Raw genomic sequence first — 23,757 nt, 5'->3', positions numbered from 1 at the left:
GAGATGTTTTCCCCACATTTTCCCCACATCTGGGTACGTCTGGGCCCCGCTTCAGCCTGGTCCTTACCTTGCAGGCATTATCTGAGAGGCATTCTGGAACAACGTTCTGGTTTCGCCCCACGTACACGTTTTGTGGAAGGCTTCCGTTATCTGGAGGAGGGAAAAACTGCATCTGGCGGTGATTGAGTTGGATATCCTGCAGGCAGCCTTTGAAAGGGCCTCCCCAAGACTCCAGGTTTTCTTGGTGGGGGAGCCCACCCACGTGGATCTCAAAATTAGCGGCCAGAAAGGTGACGGCCAGATCTCCCAGCAATTCTTCTTCTCTGTTTAGGAGGCTGGCCCAAGCAAAGCCTTCGCGGAAGGACAGCACCACGAAGTGTCTGGTGCCATCGGCCAGATTTCCAGGAGGCCCCACTGAAGCAGCCGACGGTGACTCGATCCGGAGCTTCCCGTCCTTCAGGTAGACTGTAAGGAAAACATCGCTTCCATTGCTGATCTGGAAGATGAAGCCACTGGCCTTCCGTGTCCGGATAAAAAAGGAGAGGTTAAAATTGGGTCCGAGGCTGTTGGGAACCTCAAAGGTGGCAAAACTAGAAGAATTGTCCTGGCCAAATGTTGCTGCAGGTGACTCTGGAAAAGAGAGAGAGAGGGAAAAAAAGCTTTCCATTTCTGAGCCAAAGAGACCAAACTACTCAGAAACTGCCATGGGTTCAACCGTCACATCTTTTTGAGAGTTTTCAGAATGGCTTCTGCTTGGAGGGGACAGTTTTTCAGAGGATTATGGAGTTTTGGGCTCTAGAAAAGTCTTGAATAATGTACATTTAGGGGACTGAAGGTTAAAACATATAAAGAACGGATGCAGGAATTGAGTGTCTCCAAATGTGGCAACTTTGTGGACTTCAACTCCCAGAATTCTCTGGCTGGAGAATTCTGGGAGTTGAAGTCCACAAGTCTTGAAGTTGCCAAGTTTGGGGACCCCTGGTCTAGATGAATGAAAAGAAGGACTAGGAGTGACATGACAGCAATGTTCCAATATTGGGGGGCTGACCCAAAGAAGAGGAGAGTCAAACTATTCTCCAAAGCACCAAAGGCAGGACAAGAAGCAACAGATGGAAACTAATCAAGGAGAGAAGCAACTTAGAACTAGGGAGAAGTTTCCTCACCCTTAGAACAATTAATCAATGGAATGGCTTGTCTCCAGAAGTTGTGAATGCTCCAACACTGGAGGCTTTTAAGAAGAGACTGAATTTATCTGAAATGTTATAGGGTCTCCTGCTTGAGCAGGGGGCTGGACTAGAAGACCTCCAAGGTCCCTTCAAACTTCATTACACTGTTACATGGGGCCATTTAATGGTTGTGGCACTAACTTCTCTCTGTCTTCCTTCATCGTGGATAAGGACCCAAAACAAATTCCTGTTATTCTACCAAAAGAAAGCAGATGTGTTCCCCACCTACCACCGTCTCCTATCATTCTTCCTGAAAATATTTTTATTTCTTACCCAAATTCCTGCTCTCTCTCTCTCTCTTGAGGTGGTTAATGGGAGCCCTCTCATGCTACTCACCGTAGGAGCAAGTGTGGCCTTCGTAAGGCCGGGAACAGTGACAACGGAAGTCTGTCCAGAAGTCAACACATTGACCGCCGTGGGAACAAGGCTCAGACTGGCACCATTCCGTTCTCTCACAACCCAGCTGAAATCCAGAAAGCTGCAGACCTTTTACGTCCTCTGGTAGGAGTATCTTCGAGTCAATCTGCAGGTCTTCCAGGCAACCAGTGAAGTGTCTCGTGCAGTTGATTGTTAAGGTCTCTTCAACCCCACCAACGTAGATATTCAGAAATGAGGGTAGTAGAGAAACAGGGGTGGTCTCGCCAAGGGGGTGGCTGAACAGGCAGATGCCTCCTGGGCAAGCTTCATGCCACAGCCTGAATTCAAGAGACTCTCGCAGAGAGACCTCCGCCTTGTGCCAGTGGCCATCGTTCACTGGAGGTGCTTCCAGTGTGAAAGATACATTGGCCTCCTGGCTCAAGAGCATCACCTGGAGGAGGCCAGCGTAGAGTTCCAGGAGAAGATGCTCGGTTTGGTGGCCTCGGTAGAAAAGGAGGCCGTTGAGAAGGGTGGTCCGGAACCGAAGAGCCACGCTGGCTCCATGGCCACTTGTGTTCTTATCATCTGCAGATGCGTTGATTAAGAGGTAGCCATTGTCCGTGAGGGAGAAGGTGGTTGGGGTGGTGCAGGTGGGCCCATAAAATCCAGGAGGACATTGGCACAGGTAGCCGTGGGCCTCCAATTGGAAGGTGGGGACACACAACGCCCCATTTTGGCAGTTGTGGGCCTTGCACCCCGTGAGCTCCACGGAGCAGTTCTTCCCACCCCAGGAGACGCCATCTGGGTTGAAGGTGCAACGGCAGATATAGTCAGCAATGGTGTCTTCGCAGGTACCGCCATTTTCACAAGGGTCATCTTGGCATTCGTCGATCTCATTGGCACATTCGATCCCTGGCGCACAGAAGAGGGAAGAGGGGAGTGAGCTTCTGAGCTTGCACAACTATACACAACTATTTCACAAACTTTGTGAAACTGCCACAAAGGAGAGATGGGGGGGGAGATTTATTTTTCAAAGCACCAGAGGGCAAGAAACAATGGATGGAAACTAATCAAGGAGAGAAGCAACCTGGAATTAAGGAGAAACTTCCTATCAGGGAGGACAATCAACCAGTGGAACAGCTGGCCACCAGAAGTTGTGGGAGCTTCATCACTGGAAGCTTTCAAGAAGAGACTGGACAGTCATTTATCTGAAATGGTATAGGTTCTCCTGCTTGACCAGGGGGCTGGACTAGAAGACCTCCAAGGACCCTTCCAGCTCTATTCTGATTGATTGATTGAAGTTCTTCTCTATGCACCATTCAGATGAATTTCAGATGGACTGGAATTCATTTAGCCCTGGAAGGCGACAGACATACCAGGCTAAAATAGTGTTGGGGATCGTTAAGTATTTGTGGACTGTTAAGAGTCATTAGCCCTGATTAAGCAGCCTCTGGCCTCTTCCAGCTCCTCACACACATTCCCACTAATCCCCAAGAATGCTGGCCAGATAAACAAAAGTTCTGGATTATTTATCTTCTTTTTAAAATAAAGTTTTATTTGGGTTTTCACACACAAAATACAAGTAAAACATCTTTTTTGAAAATAGCATGGTCCCGGGTTGAATTTCTTTATACAGACACAAAACTCAATTTCATACTCCTTTTTGTATTCTATTCCATATCTTATACTATTTTACATTTTCTATATAGTTTTTCCCCTCTTTTAATTTTCTCAATTTTATTTTGATTATCTCATCTCAGTTCAAATCATTATAATTTATACTTTTGTCTGTTCTGTTTCAATTTCATATTATCTTTTCTCATTAAACAAATTTTCTCCTGTAGTTACTAATTGGAGTATGACACCTTTATATCTTTTAATTACATCCATTCAACTCTTATTTAAACTTCAATATATACCTTAAGTTTATGACCTTCAATATAATACATAATACATAACTTCCAATCGAATTCTGCTTGGTACATTGTTATAATACACACTATATTCTTTTTTTAAAAAAAAAGAAAGATTGTAAATATATGTAATTATAAACCCTCATTCCATTCCAGTTCAGTTCTATCATTAATAATCATTAAAATCTTAACATCTTTAACACTTCTTTTCAATTAAATATCATACTTCCTTAAAAACACATATAATCTCCATAATTAATTTTTCCCTTATTTCTCTTCACATATGTTTTATAAATCATTAAATATGCCTTTTGTTACATTTATTTATTGACGAGCATTCCACTGAATTACAATAGCTATTTTATCAGGCATTTTAATCATACATTGTTTCATATTTTCTAAAATTATTTCTGCTTCTAATATAACCATACTATCTTATGTACTTATGTAACCATACTATCTTATGTTTGCAGAATCCCCTTTTCCATTAAGTTTTCACCCATTATCTCTAAATAGGCCCTGTTTCTCTATATTTTGCTTCTGTCCTTTATAACTTCTTTTCCTTTCTTTCTTCCCTCTCATCTTCTCCCTCCCCTTTTTACCCCCTTGTCTGTCTAGTTCTAATTCTCTCTTCTGCATTTCCCTCTTCTGTTGCTTTCTGATTTTATACTTATTTTTCACTCTATTTCTTTTTTGGAGTTGTTTTTCCCAATCTTAAACTTTCCATGAATGGTTGCAGGAACCGGGCCTGGCTAGTCTAGGGAAGAGAAGGACCAGGGGAGACAGGAGAGCATCTTCCAAGATTTGAGGGGCTGCCACAGAGAGGAGGAGGGGGTCAAGCTATTTTCCAAGGCACCCGAAGGCCAGACAAGAAATAATGGATGGAAACTGATCAAGGAGAGATTCAACCTAGAAATAAGGAGGAATTTTCTGACAGGGAGAACAATCAACCCATGGAGCAGAAGTTGCCTTCGGAAGTTGTGGGAGCTTCATCCCTGGAGGCTTTCAAGAAGAGACTGGACTGCCACCTGTCAAAAAATGGTGTAGGGTCTCCTGCTTGGGCAGGGGGTTGGACTAGATGACCTACAAGGTCCTTTTCAACTCTGTTAATCTGTAAATCTATAGATACCACCCCCCAGTTGCGGAGAAAGACATTCCCTCACTTCTCAAGCTGTAAAAAGGATCCTGCGAGATGTGTATTATCACACTTGCAATATCCTGATTTACAGCTTTACAAATACAGTAGAATTAGCTCACCTAGTAATGTTTTTTTTTTTCCTGGCAGGGCTGACAATTGGAGGAAGCGTCCTAGGAATATCTTTTCCAGTTCCCAGCGGACCTCCTTTCAGAAAGAGAAATAACTTTCCTTGTTCTAATAAACTCTCCTTCTAAAATAACGTTTTTCTGAAGCTGCCACGGCTTAAATGAGGGTGGGGAGTGGTATATTCCCTCCGAGTCCTGCGCTTCTACCCCCACATCAGATTAATCCACACAGTCCTCTCAGATTCCCTTGTCGGTGGCTAATGAAGGATGGAACTTTCCCCTTGGGAAGCCATGTTTGGATTCCTCATTTGTTCGTTGGCCGCGGTGGAGAAGATCTGTTGCTGCAGCGTCCTTGCACTCAGCCTGCCCTGATCGGGTCTCTTCACAGTTGGCTTACACAAGGAGGCGAACTCATGTCTTGGAAGAGAAGCTAAGGGGCGAAAGAATCAGTGTAGACCTTCCTCCTTCCGATATGGGCTCCTTTGGCAGATTGAGCCATGGAAGTTTGTTGCGAAGGAGCCTTTTACTGCAGTGGTCCCCAACCTTTTTTGTACCACGGACTGATACAAATGATCCCCGGACCGGTACCGGCATCAGCACGCACGACCAAGGCAAGGCGAGCCGAGCGACCGGCCAGCCAGCCGTCCCCCGCTTCTCCCAGCCACCTTCAACTCCTCCTTTGTACCTTCTCGTGGTCGATGGGCTTTTCGGGCTCTTTCTTAATCTCCTCCTGAGTAATGAGAGACTCCACCGCCATCGGGACGGCTCTTCGTTCGAAGCCGCCCCCCCCCTCTTCGACGAAACTAAGGCGCGAGGATTCCTTCAGCACCCAAACGCCGCTTTCCAACCGACGACCGACAAGCTCACCCGGAAGCACTTTCTCAAGCGCCGTCGAAACAAGATGGCGGCGCCCAAGCAAAGTAGGCGGCCCGGTACAAAATGATCCACGGAGCGGTACCGGTCCGGGGTCCGGTGGTTGGGGGCCCCTGTTTTACTGAATGCAACGGGCCAGCATTAAGCCCTGAAGTCACAGAAGGAAGAGAAAACTGCATAGTGCAATATTAATGCAATATCAGGGGTTTTCAATTCAGTGCATGGAGTGTGAGGGATGTGTGTTTGTATTTATTTTCATAGTCATCAATTGTACACTGAAGACATATAATTTCGTTGAAGGAGGTGCAATGACAATAAAGTAAACTAAACTAAACTAAATCCCTTCATTAGGGTAGGTGTGATATTGTTCCAGCTGTGCTCCCTTAGCCAACCCAACAGGGCTGGCCTTCTGTTTGAAAGCAGCCTCAATCCCCCTCCCATTTAACACAACCTGCAAAGATTTGCACAAGGCCACAAACACGGGCAACCACAAGGGATACCTTAAGTCAAGGCCTTTTTCCAAGTATGGTCCATTGACTTTGGGAACGTGCCAAATTTTGCAAGGGAGGGGATGATCCCTTAAACGTGAGCCAGCCATGTGCAGCAACAGCCCCAAAACCCAAATCCAATCCATGGTTGTATAAACAGAGGCATAGTATCAAAATCGCATGAAGTATTAGTACCGCTTTATAAACCCTTAGTAAGGCCACACCTGGAATAGTGCAACCAATTTTGGTCACCACATTACAAAAAAGATGTTGAGACTTTGGAACAAGTGCAGAGAAGAGCAACTAAGAGGATCAAAGGTCTGGAGACTAAAACATAGGAAGAACGGCTGCAGGATTTGGGTTTGGCTAATCTAAAGAAAAGACGGACTAGGGGATGACATGATAGCAGGATTCCAGTATTTGAAGGGCTGCCCCAAAGAAGAGGGAGTCAAGCTATTCTCCAAAGCCCCCGTAGGCAGGACAAGAAACAATGGACGGAAACTAACCAAGGAGAGAAGCAACCTGGGACTAAGGAGAAACTTCCTCACAGTGAGAACAATTAACCGGTGGAACGACTTGCCACCAGAAATGGTGGGGGCTTCATCACTGGAGGTTTTTAAGAGACTGGACAGCTACTTGTCTGAAATGGTATAGGACAGTGGTGGCTAACCTTTTCTGGGCTCCTGTGCCAAAAATTGTGTGCTCACATGCCAGCACCCAGAAGGCAATGCGCGTGGGGGGGGCCCCACACACTCCTTGCATGCGCACACAATCTTACCTTACCTGCATTGCGACTCCTAGCTGATTTTCGGCCTGTTTCAGTCCTTTTTCGGCCTCCCAGTAGCTGTCCTCAAGCGTCTAGGAGGCCAAAAAAGGACTGAAATGCAGTGAGGTAAGTTTGCCTACGGCTTGCGTGGCTTTGTGTGCCACCTGTGGCCCGCGTGCCCTAGGTTCGCCATCACGGGTATAGGATCTCCTGCTTGACTAGGGGGCTGGACTAGAAGACCTCTAAGGTCCCTCCCAGCTCTATTCTGATTCTGATTCTGACTTTTGTTCCACGGAGATCGTTCCTTGCTTCAGCAAAGAAGCCAAAAAAAAAAAAAAAAAAAGACCTTTACGGAAATAAGAATCTGCTGAAGGCATTTTCTGTCAGCGAGAATGAAATAGGCTGGAATGTGCCAGGAAATAGTTTACAATCCAGGTTTGTGGGAGGAAGAAGGGAAGAGACTTGGGGGAGGGGGGGGCAGGCAGGGAGTCCTTGGAAGAAAGGGAGTAAGGATGTTCTCTTGTCAAGAGGAGGCCAGCTTAGAGTATAGTTCAACCTGTTATGCCCCCTTTCCCCTGTGGGGAATACAGAAATCCCTGCAAATAAAACGGAGTTTGTGGGATGTTAGGATCCAGAGCAGAAAAGCTTCCTCAAAGGAAAACTGCAAATTGCTAGACATCACCAAGGGAAGCTCTGTTTTAAGCGAGCTCATTAAGCCAACCCGTGTGTCCGTCTGTCTGCAGGGAATTCCTGACCTTCAGCAGACAGACAGACAGAAGATCTCGATCTATCAACACTGCAGTCCACCCAACTCTTGCTCCCCTTGGAGATAAGCGGTGTGGGGTGGAGCGGAGAAGAGAAGTAAGGAGGAAGATAAGAAAAAGGAAAGGAAAACAAACATAGCTAAAAGTAGTTTATACCAACGTGGTTCACTTATGACTCCATGCTTTTCTATCCTGGCCATCCATCTCTGCTTCTCCTGCATTCTTCTCACCTCCTTATCTTGGATTTCTTTATTTATCTCAGAGTCCTGCTCCCCTCTCAGCCAAATTCACTCTCTTTTGCAAGTATTTATTTTAGGAACCCATCCTTATTCATTCTCCTTCGGTGGCCACCAAACCCAACATACTTCTGTTGTCCTGGCCAGTCATTTTTTTTTTCCTATTCAATCCACCTTCGTCCAGAGGGATGGCCTTCGTTTTTGACTGATTCCTTCTTGTTTTAGCCAACGCCTTTAAGAATCAGCCTTCAAGCTTCCATAAACTTATCTTGGTTTACCCAACCCTCATTTTCACAAAACATGCACGGCCCTTTGTTTTGTATCTTTTAGCAAACATTCATTGCTTGCAGGGATGGTTACCCTTCTACACATATTTGCACATTTTAACATCTCAAACATTCTCCATAAAGATTGCCCTCTTCACTAAACATCCTAGTGAGCTGCTCTCCTTGTTCTTATTTTCAAGGTTATCAGTCTTCATTTGATGAAAAGGACCCGGCCATTAGTGGAGTACAATCTGGTCTGTCCATCCATCCGTCCGTCCATCCATTATCATATTTATCTATATCATTTCTAGCTTTATTTATCATATCTATCTTTCTATCTATCTATCTCATCTATATTTCTATCATATCTATCATTTATATCTCTATCATCTCCCACCTCTATATCTATCTATAATATATCTATCATTTCTTTCTTTCTTTCTTTCTTTCTTTCTTTCTTTCTTTCTTTCTTTCTTTCTTTCTTTCTTTCTTTCTTTCTTTCTTTCTTTTCTTTCTTTCTTTCTTTCTTTTCTTTTCTTTCTCTCACCTTCCCTCTCTATCTATGTATAATATATCTATCATTTCTCTTTCTTTCTCTCACCTTCTCTCTCTATATATTTATCATTTCTCTTTCTTTCTCTCCCCTCTATCTACAATATATCTATCATTTCTCTTTCTTCATTCTCTCCCCTCTATCTATAATATATCTATCATTTCTCTTTCTTTCTCTCCCCTTCCCTCTCTCTATATTTATCATTTCTCTTTCTTTCTCTCCCCTCTATCTACAATATATCTATCATTTCTCTTTCTTTCTCTCCCCTCTATCTATAATATATCTATCATTTCTCTTTCTTTCTCTCACCTTCCCTCTCTCTATATTTATCATTTCTCTTTCTTTCTCTCCCCTCTATCTATAATATATCTATCATTTCTCTTTCTTTCTCTCCCCTTCCCTCTCTCTATAATATATTTATCATCTCTATTTCTTTCCTTCCTTCCTTCCTTCCTTCCTTCCTTCCTTCCTTCCTTCCTTCCTTCCTTTCTTTCTTTCTTTCTTTCTTTCTTTCTTTCTTTCTTTCTTTCTTTCTTTCTTTCTTTCTTTCTTTCTTTCTTTCTTTCTTTCTTTCTTTCATCTCCCCATCATTGTGGCGATCTATGCACAGTCCCATCCTTATTTGAGCTTCTTGTTTGGATACCTTCTATAGGCATTAACTGGAGAGAAATCTGGCTTCTTCAGAAGATGGTGAATTTGTCCCCCTTCGTAGGAGACACCCAATTTTTCACAGTCCAGGAGTATTTCTGCCCAGGACAGGCCAGAACAGAAGAAGAAAATCAAAGTCCACTTGAGCGTGAAGCTGAACAGCTCTGCCTCCCCAAGGCTTAGCAGAGACACCCCCTACCGAAAAGCTGGCCGCCAAAACAAGAAGCCTTGCCCAACGACCCACACAGGAGACCCACAGACCCACAACCACACAGAGGTTGCTAAGGACCTCGGGTCATTACCTGCCAGGAGGTGAGAAAATCCACCCAGGAAGATGCCAGCCAGCAGAGGATTCATGGCCGCTCCCCCGGACGGCATGGGTGGTGGTGGTCCCAAGAGGAAAGGTACGAAGGGCTGAAGCGGAGCTGGATTGGACCGGAACGCGGTTTCTTTCACTCCTGGGTGCCAGGCACACACAACGGGCCTCTTCGGAGAGACGCAAGGACTCTTGCTCCTTCAGCCGGCTGCTCGATCTAATCCATCTCAGCTCTAAATCTTCCCAGCTGGCTTCTGTCCCAGCTTGACAACATGTTTCGCCTACTGCCCTCCCCTGCAAGGGGAGTGGGAGATGGGCCTACGCAGGCAAGCCCGCTGGTCCTGGGTGCCCTCCCTTCCCTCTTACTGCTGGGAATGGGAGTGGAGGCCCATTACAGCGGGCAGGGTAGCAAGCTAGCCTCCTGAAGCCAGCTGGGAAGACTATCCTCAGCAGGTTGGACTAAATCCGTCTTTTCTTGGACTTCGTGCTGTCCAACTGGGCCCTATAGTGGCCCTTCCTGCTGATGTTGACCCTTTGGGGGCAAAGCGCAAAGAAGAGCAACTAAGGTGATGAAAGGGCTGGAGACGGGTGGGCTTCAAAAATGGTTGCTGGGTGGATGTGGCCATGGTGGGCGTCGTCACAACTGGAGACCTTCCTCTCCAGGTGCAGGGTAGCTTGGCCTTGACTCTCGGGAAAGAATGGTGTTGAATCTAATCTTCTGCCTCTCTATGAACCCCCCCCCTCCCAAGTTCATAGGCACTAAACGTGGCAGCCTTGAAGCTTCCAAGAAAAATGTGGCTTCCAAGGCTGACAGCGTGCGTGTGTGTGTGTGTGTGTGTGTGTGAGGGGAGGGGGGCAGCGCAAGTGTCCTGGAAGCCTCTTGGGTCCAACTCACATTAGAAGAGCCCCCTGGAAAGAGCTGAGCCCAGCCTGCAAAAACGGTCAAAATTGTTTGCTAACATTTTCTTCAAAAATGTTAGCAAACAATTCTCTACCCGGTTGCCGGGTGGGTGTTGAGGTAATTCCCCGTTAGGAGAATGAGCGCATCCAGGGAGACCTATTTGAGAGAAGTGTTTGAATAGTACACACACAGCACACAGATACACTGTACAGGAAATGTAGGTTTTTACTTTCCAGAAAGGTTTAAGCAAAGTTCAAAATAAGCAGTCCAAAAGTCATTGCACAGGTAAATCAGTCAGTTTTTCAATCCAGGGATCATCCAATAACAAAGTCCAGTGTCAAAAATCAGTTCGGTAAAAGACTTACATCAAATCCAAGAATATCAGTCAATTAGAAGGAACGGTAAAACTCTCCAACAGAAGGAAACAGAGACTTACTCACACTCTCTTCTGAGACTAAGACTCAGACAACCCAGGTTTCTGGCTCCATCTTATGGCCATTTCAGAAACCGCACCCAATTACACTTTTAGGATTCTCTGAAAGAGACAGTATTAAAATGTCTATCCTGGGTTATATATTTCTAACCCAAATAGCTGTTAGGTGACTTATATTCCTAACAGGGGGCATGGCCAGGGTGGGTGTGGCCTAGTCGGCCTCCTGCACCATGGCTGGAGGGGGGAGGATTTTTGCCCTCCCTGGGCTCCTGAGGCTTTCCTTGAGCTTCCGGGATGGCAAAAACGGCAGAGACCTGAAGACTAGTGTGTGAGCATGCACAGAGGAGCTGAGCTGGGGCAACGGCTCTGCATGCCACTTCTGACACATGTGCCACAGGTCACGGATCTATCACGGGTCTATGGGCAACCAGAAAGTGTGCTCTGCAGTGTCTCAGCTGGACAGTTGGTTTCATCTCATTGGTCTGTGAGTAAACGAAACTGAGCAGGACACAAGTAAGGCATACTTAAATCCCTTCTCTTGAAGAAAGCTCACCACCAGGTTTTCTTAACCTTTCGGATTTCTCGTCTTTTCCACAAGATGGCAGCCTCACAATATTTTAGAAACACGATTCCCAAGAGCCAGTGTTTTCAGAGCTATCTGGTCCCATGGAATGGAGTATTTATTGTAAAGGAACTTAGAAACGAGGTTTCGTCTGTACATTACGGCTCTCTCTTCCATTAATTCAGGAAAGGCACGAGTGGATATTACTTGTTAATGGAGCAAGCCTTGTATTTCTCCTCCGCTTTTGCACAAATCCCAGTTTTAAAATACATTCTGGGGGTTGATCTCTGCAAGGCCCCTGGTGGTTGATTGTTTTCTTGCAGGCGTCTCATTATACAGCCAGGTAACATCATCAGTGCTGGAAGGAAGAGGCGGGAGGAGGAGGAGGAGGTCTGTGGGGTCCTTGGTGCTCTCTGAACTTGGCTGTTTTGTTGCGGATGTTTCGTTGTCCAATTAAGTAACATCATTAGCACTTAGACCACCAAGGACCCCACAGTCATCCTCCTCCTCTCTAAGACTTTCTAGCACTGATGTTGTTACCTAGTTGGGTCATGAAATGTCTGCAAGAAAATGAGAGAGCTCCAAGGACGCCACAATTCAACCCTGAGCTGCAAATATTCTCTTCTGTCAATCTCTACAAAGAAAGCACTGTGAAATCTAGCAAAGACAATGAGGCCCTTTCCACGTGAGTGAGATCAGAGAAAGCACATCGTAAGATTTGCCCGCACCGAGCATAAACTCCAAGAGGGCACAGCAAGCATTTCTTGGGCCAAATATCACTGTGAAAGAATCAAGATCACGTGAAGATGAACAATGAACAAGTTAATGAACAATTAACTTGCCTCCAGAAGTTGTGAATGCTCCAACACTGGAAGTTTTTAAGAAGAGATTTTAAGAAGGCATTTTGTGATGACCCAGCGTGCAACACAAATGTAACAAAATCCAAAACGTACATAAATGTCCTTTAATGCCTCCAACTTGGCCCCACTGTTCAATAATTCTCAGTTGGAGATAAAACGTACTCAAAAATAGACTTCAAAAGAAAGCAATACAGTCCAAATTGAATGAGCAGATAGAGGTGAAATTTTAAAAAAACCAAAGAAACTACAATGACGAAATTTCTACAACGGAACAGGAGAAGTATTTACCAAATTCAAGGAGATAACAAGGCACAGTCTGTTGGAAGGACGCCAACCAAGATAACTTCAGACCAAAATAAAACAAGCTTTGTTTCCAGCGTTTGCCAGTACGCAGGTCCAAACTCTTATGCAGTTGTCACAGCTGCAGCCCATGAAGAGGATCAAGGCCCTCTCCTCCCGAGTAGACCACGTCTCTCCCTTATCCTCTCCTCCCTGCGTCCCCTAGGATGGAGAGGGGATTGGCCTCTGACTGCCCAGCCAGCCTCTGCCCTTCCCCAGCCTCCTCCACAACCTTCGGAGCCACAATGCTACTCCCTGTTGGTTGGTTCTCCTCTTCCTCAGAGTCAGTCTCCACCAGGGACATGACACATTTGTCTGAAATGCTCTAGGGTTTCCTGCCTGAGGAGGGGGTTGGACTAGAAGATTTCCAAGGTCCCTTACAACTATTCTATTCTATTCTATTCTATTCTATTCTATTCTATTCTATTCTATTCTATTCTATTCTATTCTATTCCTATTCTATTCTATTCTATTCTATTCTATTCTATTCTATTCTATTCTATTCTATTCTCCATTCCATTCTATTCTATTCTATTCTATTCTCCATTCCATTCTATTCTATTCTATTCTATTCTAACCATTCCCAAAGTCAACGTTGGGGTGTTTTCAGCCATCTGACTTTGATATTAAATTAGTGCAGAATTCACTCAGCTAGAAATCAGGTAAGTGAAATGAGACTTGGTGGCGCAGTGGTCAGAATGCAGTACTGCAGGCTCCTTCTGTTGACCTCCGGCTGACTGCAATTTGGCAGTTCGAATCTCACCAGGCTCCAGGTTGACTCAGCCTCCCATCATTCCCAGGTGGGTGAAACGAGGACCCAGATTGTTGGGGGCAAGAGGCTGACTCTGTCAACCACTTAGAGAGGGCTGTAAAAGTGCTGTGAAGCGGTATATAAGTCTAAGTGCTATTGATCTATTTCTATGTCTGTCTGTCTGTCTGTCTGTCTCTCTCTCTCTCTCTCTCTCAGCTGTGATGGCACAGTGATTAGAATGCAGCATTGGAGACTGACTGCTGACTGCCAGCAGTTCAATTCTTATTGGCTCAAGGTTGACTCAGCCTTCCGTCCTTCCAAGGTGGGTAAAATGAGGACCCAGATTATTGGGGGCCATAGGCTGTCTCTTTAAATCACTTAGTGCAGACTGTAAATGCACTGTGAACCAATATATAAGTCTAAGTGCTTATTGCTATGGCTAAGTGAATTTGGTAAGTGAAAAAAGCAGTAAGAGATAAATCTTTTGGTTACATAAAGACCCATAAGAATTTGCCCCCGGCCACCAGACCTTTTTCTCTTTCCCACACTCTGATTCTCTCCCCTTCTCCCTTCTCCCCTTCTTCATCCATTTACCTGAATATCCTGGCAAGCAGTCGCAGTGATAGCCGTTCACCAGATCGACGCAGTTCCCTCCGTTCTTACACGGCTCAGATTCACATTCATCGGTGTCGATGGAACAGGTTTCTCCTTCAAAGGGATTGGCAAAGCAAATCATGCTCAGAACCTGAGTTTCTCATTGATTTTTTTTTCTTCTTTTTTTAAGGATCGATCGCTAACTCGAGCGGGCTTGAATTTATGAACTCGGCACACAGCTGAGAAGCCCATGCTGTTCTTCCGCCGCATTTAAAGGCACATTGAACCATCCAAAATGATCCCATGGAAGAAAGACCGACAGGCCAAGAATGAAAAAAATCACTTCCAAGCTATATAAAGATCTGAACTCACAGTCTATGCCTGTGATGGCGAACGTATGGCATATGAGCCCCAAGAAGACTCACCTCACTGTGCATGCGTGCGCCTCCCGGATGATTTTTCGGGCCTTTTCAGCCTCCCAAGAGGCTTCAGGAAAGCCTCTGCAGCCTTTGGAGGCCAAAAAACAGGCCCGTTTCGTCCCTTCATGTATTTCCAGAAATACTGGATGTGACTAAACGGGCCCATTTTTCGGCCTGCAGAGGCTTCCCTTGAGTCTCTGGGAAGCCAAAAAAGCCCGAAAATCAGCTAGGAGGTGCACGCATAAGCAGTACAGGTAAGGGGGCGGCAGGGGGGAATGCGCACACATGTGCAGGGGGGCATGGGAGGGCCTGCATGCATTGCCTTCTGGGTACTGGCATGCGAGCGAGTGCGCGCAAGCGAGCATGCAATTTTTGGCACAGGAGCCCCAAAAAGGTTAGCCACCACAGGTCTATGCCACGAAAAACCCTGCTTGAAGCAATTAGGGAGGGGAGAGGGCCTGGTTTCTTGATCTGTTGGCCAATTCCTGACCTCCTGTAGACCCCACAGGACCCCCCCAATACAGTGAAAAGAGCGCACCCTCAAAACCGAGGTGACAACTGCAGATGAAACCAGCGGCTGCTTCGTAGCTAAATTGTTCAGGGAAATCCACGTGTCTCCCGTAGTAGCTCTGATTGGACCGTTCGAGGCACTCTCCACCGTTGAGACACGGGTGTGTTGCACAGTCATCCACGTCTTCTTCGCAGTTGGTTCCCCCATACCCTAATGTCACAGAAAAGGGACAGGATACGAGTGAAACTAGGAACTCCGGAGTGGAGCGAAGGTGTCGTCTTAATCATTCTTGCTTGAGTCAGTGCACCGGTTTGATGCAAGGACAATCCAGAAGATCTTTCCAGTGGAACCCATCAATGTCTTCTTCTGGGAAAAGGAGCAGGGGGTGAACCCCACAAGCCCCACCCACCCCACCCCACCCAGCAGTTATCAAGTTTTAAAAACATGGTTCTAAATCAGGGGGTGGGCTTCAAAAAATTTAGCAATGGGTTCTCTACCTGGTTGCTGGGTGGGTGTGGCCATGGTGGGCGTGGCCTAGTCAGCCTCCTGCACCATGGCAGGGGGGGGCATTTTTGCCCTCCCTGGGCTCCTGAGGGTTTCCTTCAAGTCTCCGTGAGGGTGAAAATGGCCTCCCTGGGCTCCTGAGGCTTTCCTTCACACCTCCGTGAGGGTGAAAATGGCCTCCCTGGGCTCCTGAGGCTTTCCTTCAAGCCTCCGTGAGGGTGAAAATGGCCTCCCTGGGCTCCTGAGGCTTTCCTTCAAGCCTCCGTGAGGGTGAAAATGGCCTCCCTGGGCTCCTGAGGCTTTCCTTCAAGCCTCCGTGAGGCTGAAAATGGCCTCCCTGGGCTCCTGAGGCTTTCCTTCAAGCCTCCGTGAGGGTGAAAATGGCCTCCCTGGGCTCCTGAGGCTTTTCTTCAAGCCTCCGTGAGGGTGAAAATGGCCTCCCTGGGCTCCTGAGGCTTTCCTTCAAGCCTCCATGAGGGTGAAAATGGCCTCCCTGGGCTCCTGAGGCTTTCCTTCAAGCCTCCGTGAGGGTGAAAATGGCCTCCCTGGGCTCCTGAGGCTTTCCTTCATGCCTCCATGAGGGTGAAAATGGCCTCCCTGGGCTCCTGAGGCTTTCCTTCACGCCTCTGTGAGGTGAAAATGGCCTCCCTGGGCTCCTGAGGCTTTCCTTCAAGCCTCCGTGAGGGTGAAAATGGCCTCCCTGGGCTCCGGAGACTTTCCTTCACGCTCCGTGAGGGTGAAAATGGCCTCCTGGGCTCCTGAGGCTTTTCTTCAAGCCTCCGTGAGGGTGAAAGTGGCCTCCTGGGCTCCTGAGGCTTTCCTTCACACCTCCGTGAGGGAAAATGGCCTCCCTGGGCTCCTGAGGCTTTCCTTCAAGCCTCCGTGAGGGTGAAAATGGCCTCCTGGGCTCCGGAGGCTTTCCTTCCAAGCCTTCGTGAGGGTGAAAATGGCCTCCCTGGGCTCCTGAGGCTTTCGCTCAAGCCTCCGTGAGGTGAAAATGGCCTCCCTGGGCTCCTGAGGCTTTCCTCCAAGCCTCTGCAGGTGAAAATGGCCTCCTGGGCTCCTGAGGCTTTCCTTCAAGCCTCCGCGAGGTGAAAATGGCCTCCCTGGGCTCCTGAGGCTCTCTGAAGCTGGAAAGGCCCCATTTCCAGCCTTCCCAAACTTCCAGGAGGCCCGTTTTCCCGAGCCTCCACATGGGCCCTGCACTTACCTGCCTCCAAAATGGGCCGTGGCGGTGCAGGGCCAGCCAGGAGTGGGATTTGGGGGGGGTTCTCCGAACTGCACAGAATCTTAGCTAGGTGCCCTCCCAAAGCCCCTGGAGCCTCCTAGCAGCCCAGCACTGTTCTAAATGCTTCCTCCTCCCTGTTCCGGATTCTGAAAGGCCCGTTGGAGGATTTCGCTTACCTGGCCAGCAAGAACAGTTGTAAAATCCAGCTCCTTCCAAGCAAGGGGCTCCATTTTGACAAGGCTGTGAGGCACACTCCAAGATGTCCACCTCACAGTGCTGTCCTTCAAACCCCGTGTTGTGACAGTCACACTGGTAGCTAAGGAGAGAGAGAGAGAAAAGACTAACTGATTTAGCACATCCTCTCTTTTCCGTAGGGGATGAGGTGGCTCGGTGACTAAGACGATGAGCTTGTCGATCAGGAAGGTCAGCAGTTCGGCAGTTCGAACCCCCAGCGCCGCATCACGGAGTGAGCTCCCATTCCTTGTCCCAGCTTCTGCTAACCTAGCAGTTCAAAAGCATGTTAAAAAAATGCAAGTAGGAAAATAGGGACCCCTTTGATGGGAAGGGAACAGCGTTCCGTGTGCCTTTGGTGTTTAGTCATGCCGGCCACATGACCACGGAGACGTCTTCGGACAGTGCTGGCTCTTCTTTGGCTTTGAAATGGAGAGGAGCCGGAAACGACTAGCACATAGGTGCGAGGGGAACCTTTACTTCTTTTTCATGGATGCCGTCAATGCCTCATGATGCCCCATGTCAAATTCATCCCTGCGTTTAGCTAACTGCATCTTGATTATTCCTCAACTGTCACTTCTGTTCCTCAAAGATACGGCAGAAGCATTAAAATAGCCTGGTCCTCTCAACAGTGTATGCATTGCACCATCAATGGCATCCTGTACGCTAATAGAAGTCTCTCTTCTTAAAGGTTTCTCACAAAGGGAGGATCCCTAAGACTGGAGAAAATACCAAAAAAGTCATTGGAGAGGAGGGTCCTCTGTGTGGAAAGACCCCCCCCCCCCGGGTAGAAAGACAACCTAGTGAGGACTGAAGCGATGACCCATGAAAACCTTGATTAGGAACCTTCCATCCTGCAACACTTTGAGATGTCTCTCCCTTGCTCTGTCAGTGCCAGAATGAGGTGGGCAACTAGTCTAGGGAAGAGAAGGACCAGGGGAGACAGGATAGCAATCTCCCAATATTTGAGGGGCTGCCCCAGAGAGAGGAGGAAGGGGGTCAAGCTGTTTTTCCGAAGGCCAGACAAGGAATAATGGATGGAAACGGACCAAGGAGAGAAGCAACCTAGAACTAAGGAGAAAATGTCTTAATGGTGAGAGCAATCAACCAATGGACTCACTTGACTTCAAAAGTTGTGGCTGCTCCATCACTGGAGGATTTCAAGAAGAGATTGGACAACCATTAGTCTGGAATGGTATAAAGTCTCCTGCTCAAGGTTCGACTAGAACAGCAGCCCCCAAATCTTCTCAGAGAAGGGAAGGACCAGGGGAGACAGGAGAGCATCTTCCAAGATTTGAGGGGCTGCCCCAGGGAGAAGGGGGTCACACCTAGAGTATTGTACCCAGTTTTGGTCACCACACTATAAAGAAAGAGGCTGAGATGCTAGGATGAGTGCAGAGAAGAACAACCAGGATGATGAGGGGACTGGAGGCTAAAACATACGATGAACGGTTGCAGGAACTGGGCCTGGCTAGTCTAGGGAAGAGAAGGACCAGGGGAGACAAGATAGCAGTCCTCCAATATTTGAGGGGCTGCCACAGAGAGGAGGGAGGGGTCAAGCTATTTTCCAAAGCACCTGAAGGCCAGACAAGGAATAATGGATGGAAACTGACCAAGGAGAGATTCAACCTGGAAATAAGGAGGAATTTTCTGACAGGGAGAACAATCCACTGATGGAACAGAAGTTGCCTTCAGAAGTTGTGGGAGCTTCATCCCTGGAGGCTTTCAAGAAGAGGCTGGACTGCCATCTGTCGGAAATGGTGTAGGATCTCCTGCTTGGACGGTGGGTTGGACTAGATGATCTACAAGGTCCCTTCCAACCCTGTTAAATCTAATCTAATCCTAGAGGTGTCACGGATTGGCCCCCACGGACCCCTCTCCAGATGCAGGTTTGGAGGAGGTGGGTGAGTTTGAATCTTAAGAGGAAAACGTGGAGCTGAGGATTGGTCAGGATCAGGGCTCAGAGAGTACTACTCACTGCTACTTGTCCTCAGCTGGGTTGAGGGAGGGGAGCTGCAGTAAGTTGGGGAGGGGCTCCAGGTGAGGACCAGGAACAGCAATTCTATTAGCAAGGAGGAAGAGGTGGAATCCATACCTCCTCCTGACCCAAGGACACATAGAGCAGAGAGGAGGCAGGCACAACGTTGGTCAGCTAAACTGCTCGCGAGGAGGCAGCCTCGCTTCTCATGGAAGGTTGCACCACCGTTGCCTACTTAATCCCCTCCTGAGGACTTGTGTGTTGCTGGAGCAACGTGCCCAGTGCCATGCCTTGCGTGTTCGTCCTGTGTATCCTGGCCTGTTTGACTCCTGGATGTTGTGTGTACCCATTGGACTGGGTTACCCAGGGACTCTTGCTTGGAATCCGGACCTGTGCAATGGGGGTGCTTTCCGAGGACCTGTTTGGGGAATTTGAATAAACACCTGTAGAAGTCTTACCGTAGGTGTTGGGGGGGCAGCGGGGCAGCGGAAGAAGCCATTGAGATTGTCCTCGGGACTGAGGTTCTCACCTGTTCACCAGGTCCTGGCAGGTAGCTCCATTAAGACAAGGCTGGCTTTGGCATTCATCAATGTCCACTTCGCACTGGGTTCCTCGGTAGCCCGGCGGGCAGGAACAGGTGAAGAAGCCCACATGGTCAGAGCAGATGCCACCATGCCAACAGGGAGCGGATTCACACTCATCGATCTCCACGTCGCAGTTCACACCTTTGTTACAAAAAGAGTGGGGTGGATTCGTTCGTATATAATGCTACACTTTCTAAAGGCTGCGCGATGGGTCCTTCCGTCTCTAAATCGGCGTTTTTCAAACTTAGCAACTGTACGTTGAGTGGACGTCAACTCCCAGAATGCCCACTGCTGGCTGGGAATTGTGGGAGTTGAAGTCCACTTCTGTGAAAGATGCCAAAGTTAAGAAATAATGCTCAGAGAGAGAGAGAGAGAGAGAGAGACAGACAGACAGACAGACAGACAGACAGACAGACAGACAGACAGACAGAGACAGGCAGAGAGTGGAGAGAGAGACAAAGAGACACAGAGAGAAAGAGAATGAGCGAACAAGAGAGAAGAAAGAGAATGAGAGAGAGAATGAGACATAGAATGAGAGAAGAGAAGAGAGAATGAGAGAAAGAGGAAATGAGAGAGAAAGAGAGAATGAGAGAAAGAGAGAAGCAAGAGAAGGAGAGAACAACAGAGAAGAGAGAGAATGAGACAGAATGAGAGAACAAGAGAGAAGAAAGAATGAGAGAGAGAATGAGAGAAGAGAAGAGAGAATGAGAGAAAGAGGAAATGAGAGAGAAAGAGAGAATGAGAGAGAAAGAGAGAAGCAAGAGGAGAGAACAACAGAGAAGAGAGAGAATGAGAGAGAATGAGAGAACAAGAGAGAAGAAAGAGAATGAGAGAGAATGAGAGAAGAGAAGAGAGAATGAGAGAAAGAGGAAATGAGAGAGAAAGAGAATGAGAGAGAAAGAGAGAAGCAAGAGAAGGAGAGAACAACAGAGAAGAGAGAGAATGAGACAGAATGAGAGAACAAGAGAGAAGAAAGAGAATGAGAGAGAGAATGAGAGAAGAGAGAATGAGAGAGAGAAAGAGGAAATGAGAGAGAAAGAGAGAAGCAAGAGAAGGAGAGAACAGAGAAGAGAGAGAATGAGACAGAATAAGAGAACACGAGAGAAGAGAATGAGAGAGAGGGAGGGAGGGAGGGAAACTATTATTTCCATGGGAAACTGGCTTGTGAGGGAGGGAAATCCCCCAAATTAGCATATTCTTAACTAAAGCCAAGAGGACATTCTCAGCATGTTTCCCTCAGGTTCAAAAAAGGAGAGATCTCTCATTAACCATTAGAATTATTTATGCTTCTACCTATTTGCGGGTTTGCAGCAGGTCCATCATGAAACCCCTCAAGGAAATTTAAGTGGCCTCCATGCCCTTTTTCGCAAGCTGCTCCTCTCTCTTTTTTTTAAATTTGGCTGGATTCACAGCCTGTAACCCTGCGCTGCTACCTGCAAATCCACTTAATTCCAATTTTCTGGCTGAGCTCTGCTTCACAGCAGACCCGGCCAGACTAATCCACCAGGAATGTGGGCCCCTTAATCTGGCAGGGCTGCCAAGCCTTAAGCAAACGCCCTCCCATCTCCTGGTCAGACTCAGCCCTTAATCCATCAATCAGAATAGAGCTGGAAGGGACCTTGGAGGTCTTCTAGCCCAACCCCCTGCTCCCCCTGCAGGAGACCCTATACCATTTCAGACAAGTGACTGTTCAGTGGCAGCCCCTCAAATACTGGAAGAGTGCCATCATGTCTCCCCTACTTTTCTCTACACTGCCCAAACACAAATCGTATGTTTTAGTTTCCAGGCCTTTAATCGTCTCGGTTCTTCTTCTTTGCACTTTTATCGGATTTAACAGATTAGCAGAGTTGGAAGGGATCTTGTAGGTCATCTAGTCCAACCCCCTGCCCAAGCAGGAGACCCTGCACATTTCTGACAGATGGCAGTCCAGTCTCTTCTTGAAAGCCTCCAGGGATGAAGCTCCCACAACTTCTGACGGCAACGTCTGTTCCACGGGTGGATTGCTCTCACTGTCATAAAAATTCTTTTTTCCAGGTTGAAGCTCTCCTTGGTCAGTTTCCACCCATTATCCCTTGTCTAAGAATGGAACCCCAGGTTGGAGGGAGATGCCTGGAACCCAACCCCAATGCCCAGACGAAAGCAGCAGTTGCGAGTCTATGCATCCCAATTTTCCAATGAACTCTGGAGACTGTAGAAAAAGTGCAGAGAAGAGCAACCAGGATGATGAGGGGACTGGAGGCTGAAACATACGATGAACGATTGCAGGTGGCTACTCTAGGGAAGAGAAGGACCAGGGGAGACATGATAGCAGAGAGGAGGAAGGGGTCAAGCTATTTTCCAAGGCACCTGAAGGTCAGACAAGGAATAATGAATGGAAACTGAACAAGGAGAGATTCAACCTAGAAATGGGGAGAAATTTTCGGACAGTGAGAACAATCAACCAACGGAACAGAAGTTGCCTTCAGAAGTTGTGGGAGCTTCATCCCTGGAGGCTTTCAAGAAGAGACTGGGCTGCCATCTGTCGGAAATTGGTATAGGGTCTCCTGCTTGGAAGGGGGGTTGGACTAGATGACCTACAAGGTCCCTTCCAAGTCTGGTATTCTATATTCAATGGAACAGAAGTTGCCTTCAGAAGTTGTGGGAGCTTCATCACTGGAGGCTTTCAAGAAGAGACTGGACTGCCATTGGTCAGAAATGGTGTAGGGTCTCCTGCTTGGGTGGGGCGGGGGGTTGGACTAGATGACCTACAAGGTCCCTAGTCCCCAAAGCATCCTTGTGGATGCTACTTCCTGCCTCTGGCACTGAGGTGACATACACACACACACACACACACACACACATTTTCCTCTTTAATTTGTTGTGGTATTCTGTCTATACCAAATTCTTCTATATTCTTTTCATATCTTTATATACATTTGCCTCTTTAATAGGTTAACAGATAGAACTGGAAGGGACCTTCCGTAGGTCATCTAGTCCAACCCCCTGCTCAAGCAGGAGATCCTATACCATTTCAGACAAGTGGCTGTCCAGTCTCTTCTTAAAAACCTCCAGTGATGAAGCACCCACCATTTCTGGTGGCAACTAGTTCCACTGGTTGATTGTCCTCCCTGTTCGGAAGTTTCTCCTTAATTCCAGGTTGCTTCTCTCCTTGGCCCTGGCTATTTGTGTCCTTTCCTAAGACGCTTGGCTGACATTATTATTTTTTTGAGGTTAATTTTTTTTTTCCAGGCATTGCCAAGTTCATACTTTTCCCACACTGTTTTTGCTTATCTGGGAGGTTCCAAACGAGCCCAGGGAGCTTGGCAAAGGGAACGCTGGAATCCACCCGAGGAGGAGTATGCAAGCAAGGTATTTTCTCTCCTTCTGTTCTTTCCCAGATTCCTCCTTTCTGTTGCTCTGTTAAAAGAGGGGAAATTCCTCTGCCAAGAATCACCAGAAGAGCATCCAGTGTTGCAATTCCTCTCGAGGGGCGGCTACCGGGCTGGTAATCTTCAAGCCCGCTTCAACCCTCGGCTCACATTCCTTCGTGGCCATGTCAGGCGCATGGAGGAGTGAGGCCAGAGGTTGCCTGCGTGCTGGCTGGTACCAGGTGGAGGAGGAAACGCCGAGGTCCACATTCCACCCAGAGACCAAAGCAAAAAAACAAACCACCCACCCAAAAAATAAGACCTTCACAGCTTCTGCTGCTTCAGCAGGGAGCTGGCAGGGCCCTGGTGAGTCCGTGCCAATTCGGTCCAGGAAAACCGCTTGGGTTGCAACTAAGAGAGAAAAGTTTGGACTCAGCCCTTTTTGCCTCTTTTTTTTTTTTTTTTTTTTGATACCTGACAATGGCTAGAACTAAGATTATCGAGCTGGCAACGGGCCCCGTTTGATCTTTACTGCCTCATAAGCTCGACTGGTCCAAAGAGGTGTTAAACTCAACATAAGCGAGTTTTAAGAATCTACGGATTCTGCGAGTTGAAGTCCACATGCTTCAAACTTGCTATGGTTGAGAAATGCTGCTTCAGAGCCAGGAAGAGTGCCTAGAAGCCGAGCAGCGATCGTAAAGCTGGCTTGAAGGTCTACAGAAGGTCTTCTTCACCAGATCTGCCCTAACTCTTGTATAATCGTTCACTTTTGATGCCGTTTTGATGCCCTGAATAGTTAGTTGCTGACCAACAGAGACGAGTTATCCTCTCTTCTCTAGTAAATAG

General features: G+C 47.3%; 1 protein-coding gene across 1 annotated transcript in view; it reads right to left on the bottom strand.

The window, feature by feature from the left end:
• Positions 1–23,757, bottom strand: part of CRB2 (crumbs cell polarity complex component 2) — a 54,416-nt gene that overhangs the window by 14,140 nt on the left and 16,519 nt on the right. Inside the window, exons 3-8 of the mRNA XM_087943983.1 lie at positions 19,510–19,705; positions 16,948–17,087; positions 15,067–15,249; positions 14,110–14,223; positions 1,563–2,495; positions 68–630 (exon numbers count right to left, since the gene is read on the bottom strand). Of these exons, the coding sequence (XP_087800109.1) occupies positions 68–630; positions 1,563–2,495; positions 14,110–14,223; positions 15,067–15,249; positions 16,948–17,087; positions 19,510–19,705 (2,129 nt within the window). The remainder of the gene's footprint in view (positions 1–67; positions 631–1,562; positions 2,496–14,109; positions 14,224–15,066; positions 15,250–16,947; positions 17,088–19,509; positions 19,706–23,757) is intronic.

The sequence above is a fragment of the Notechis scutatus genome, chromosome 15, assembly GCF_049901735.1.
Source record: "Notechis scutatus isolate UNSWTSFEM ecotype Mainland chromosome 15, rNotScu1.2, whole genome shotgun sequence".
In the NCBI taxonomy this organism is placed as follows: domain Eukaryota; kingdom Metazoa; phylum Chordata; class Lepidosauria; order Squamata; family Elapidae; genus Notechis; species Notechis scutatus.
This window is presented reverse-complemented; position numbering and strand designations above follow the sequence as displayed.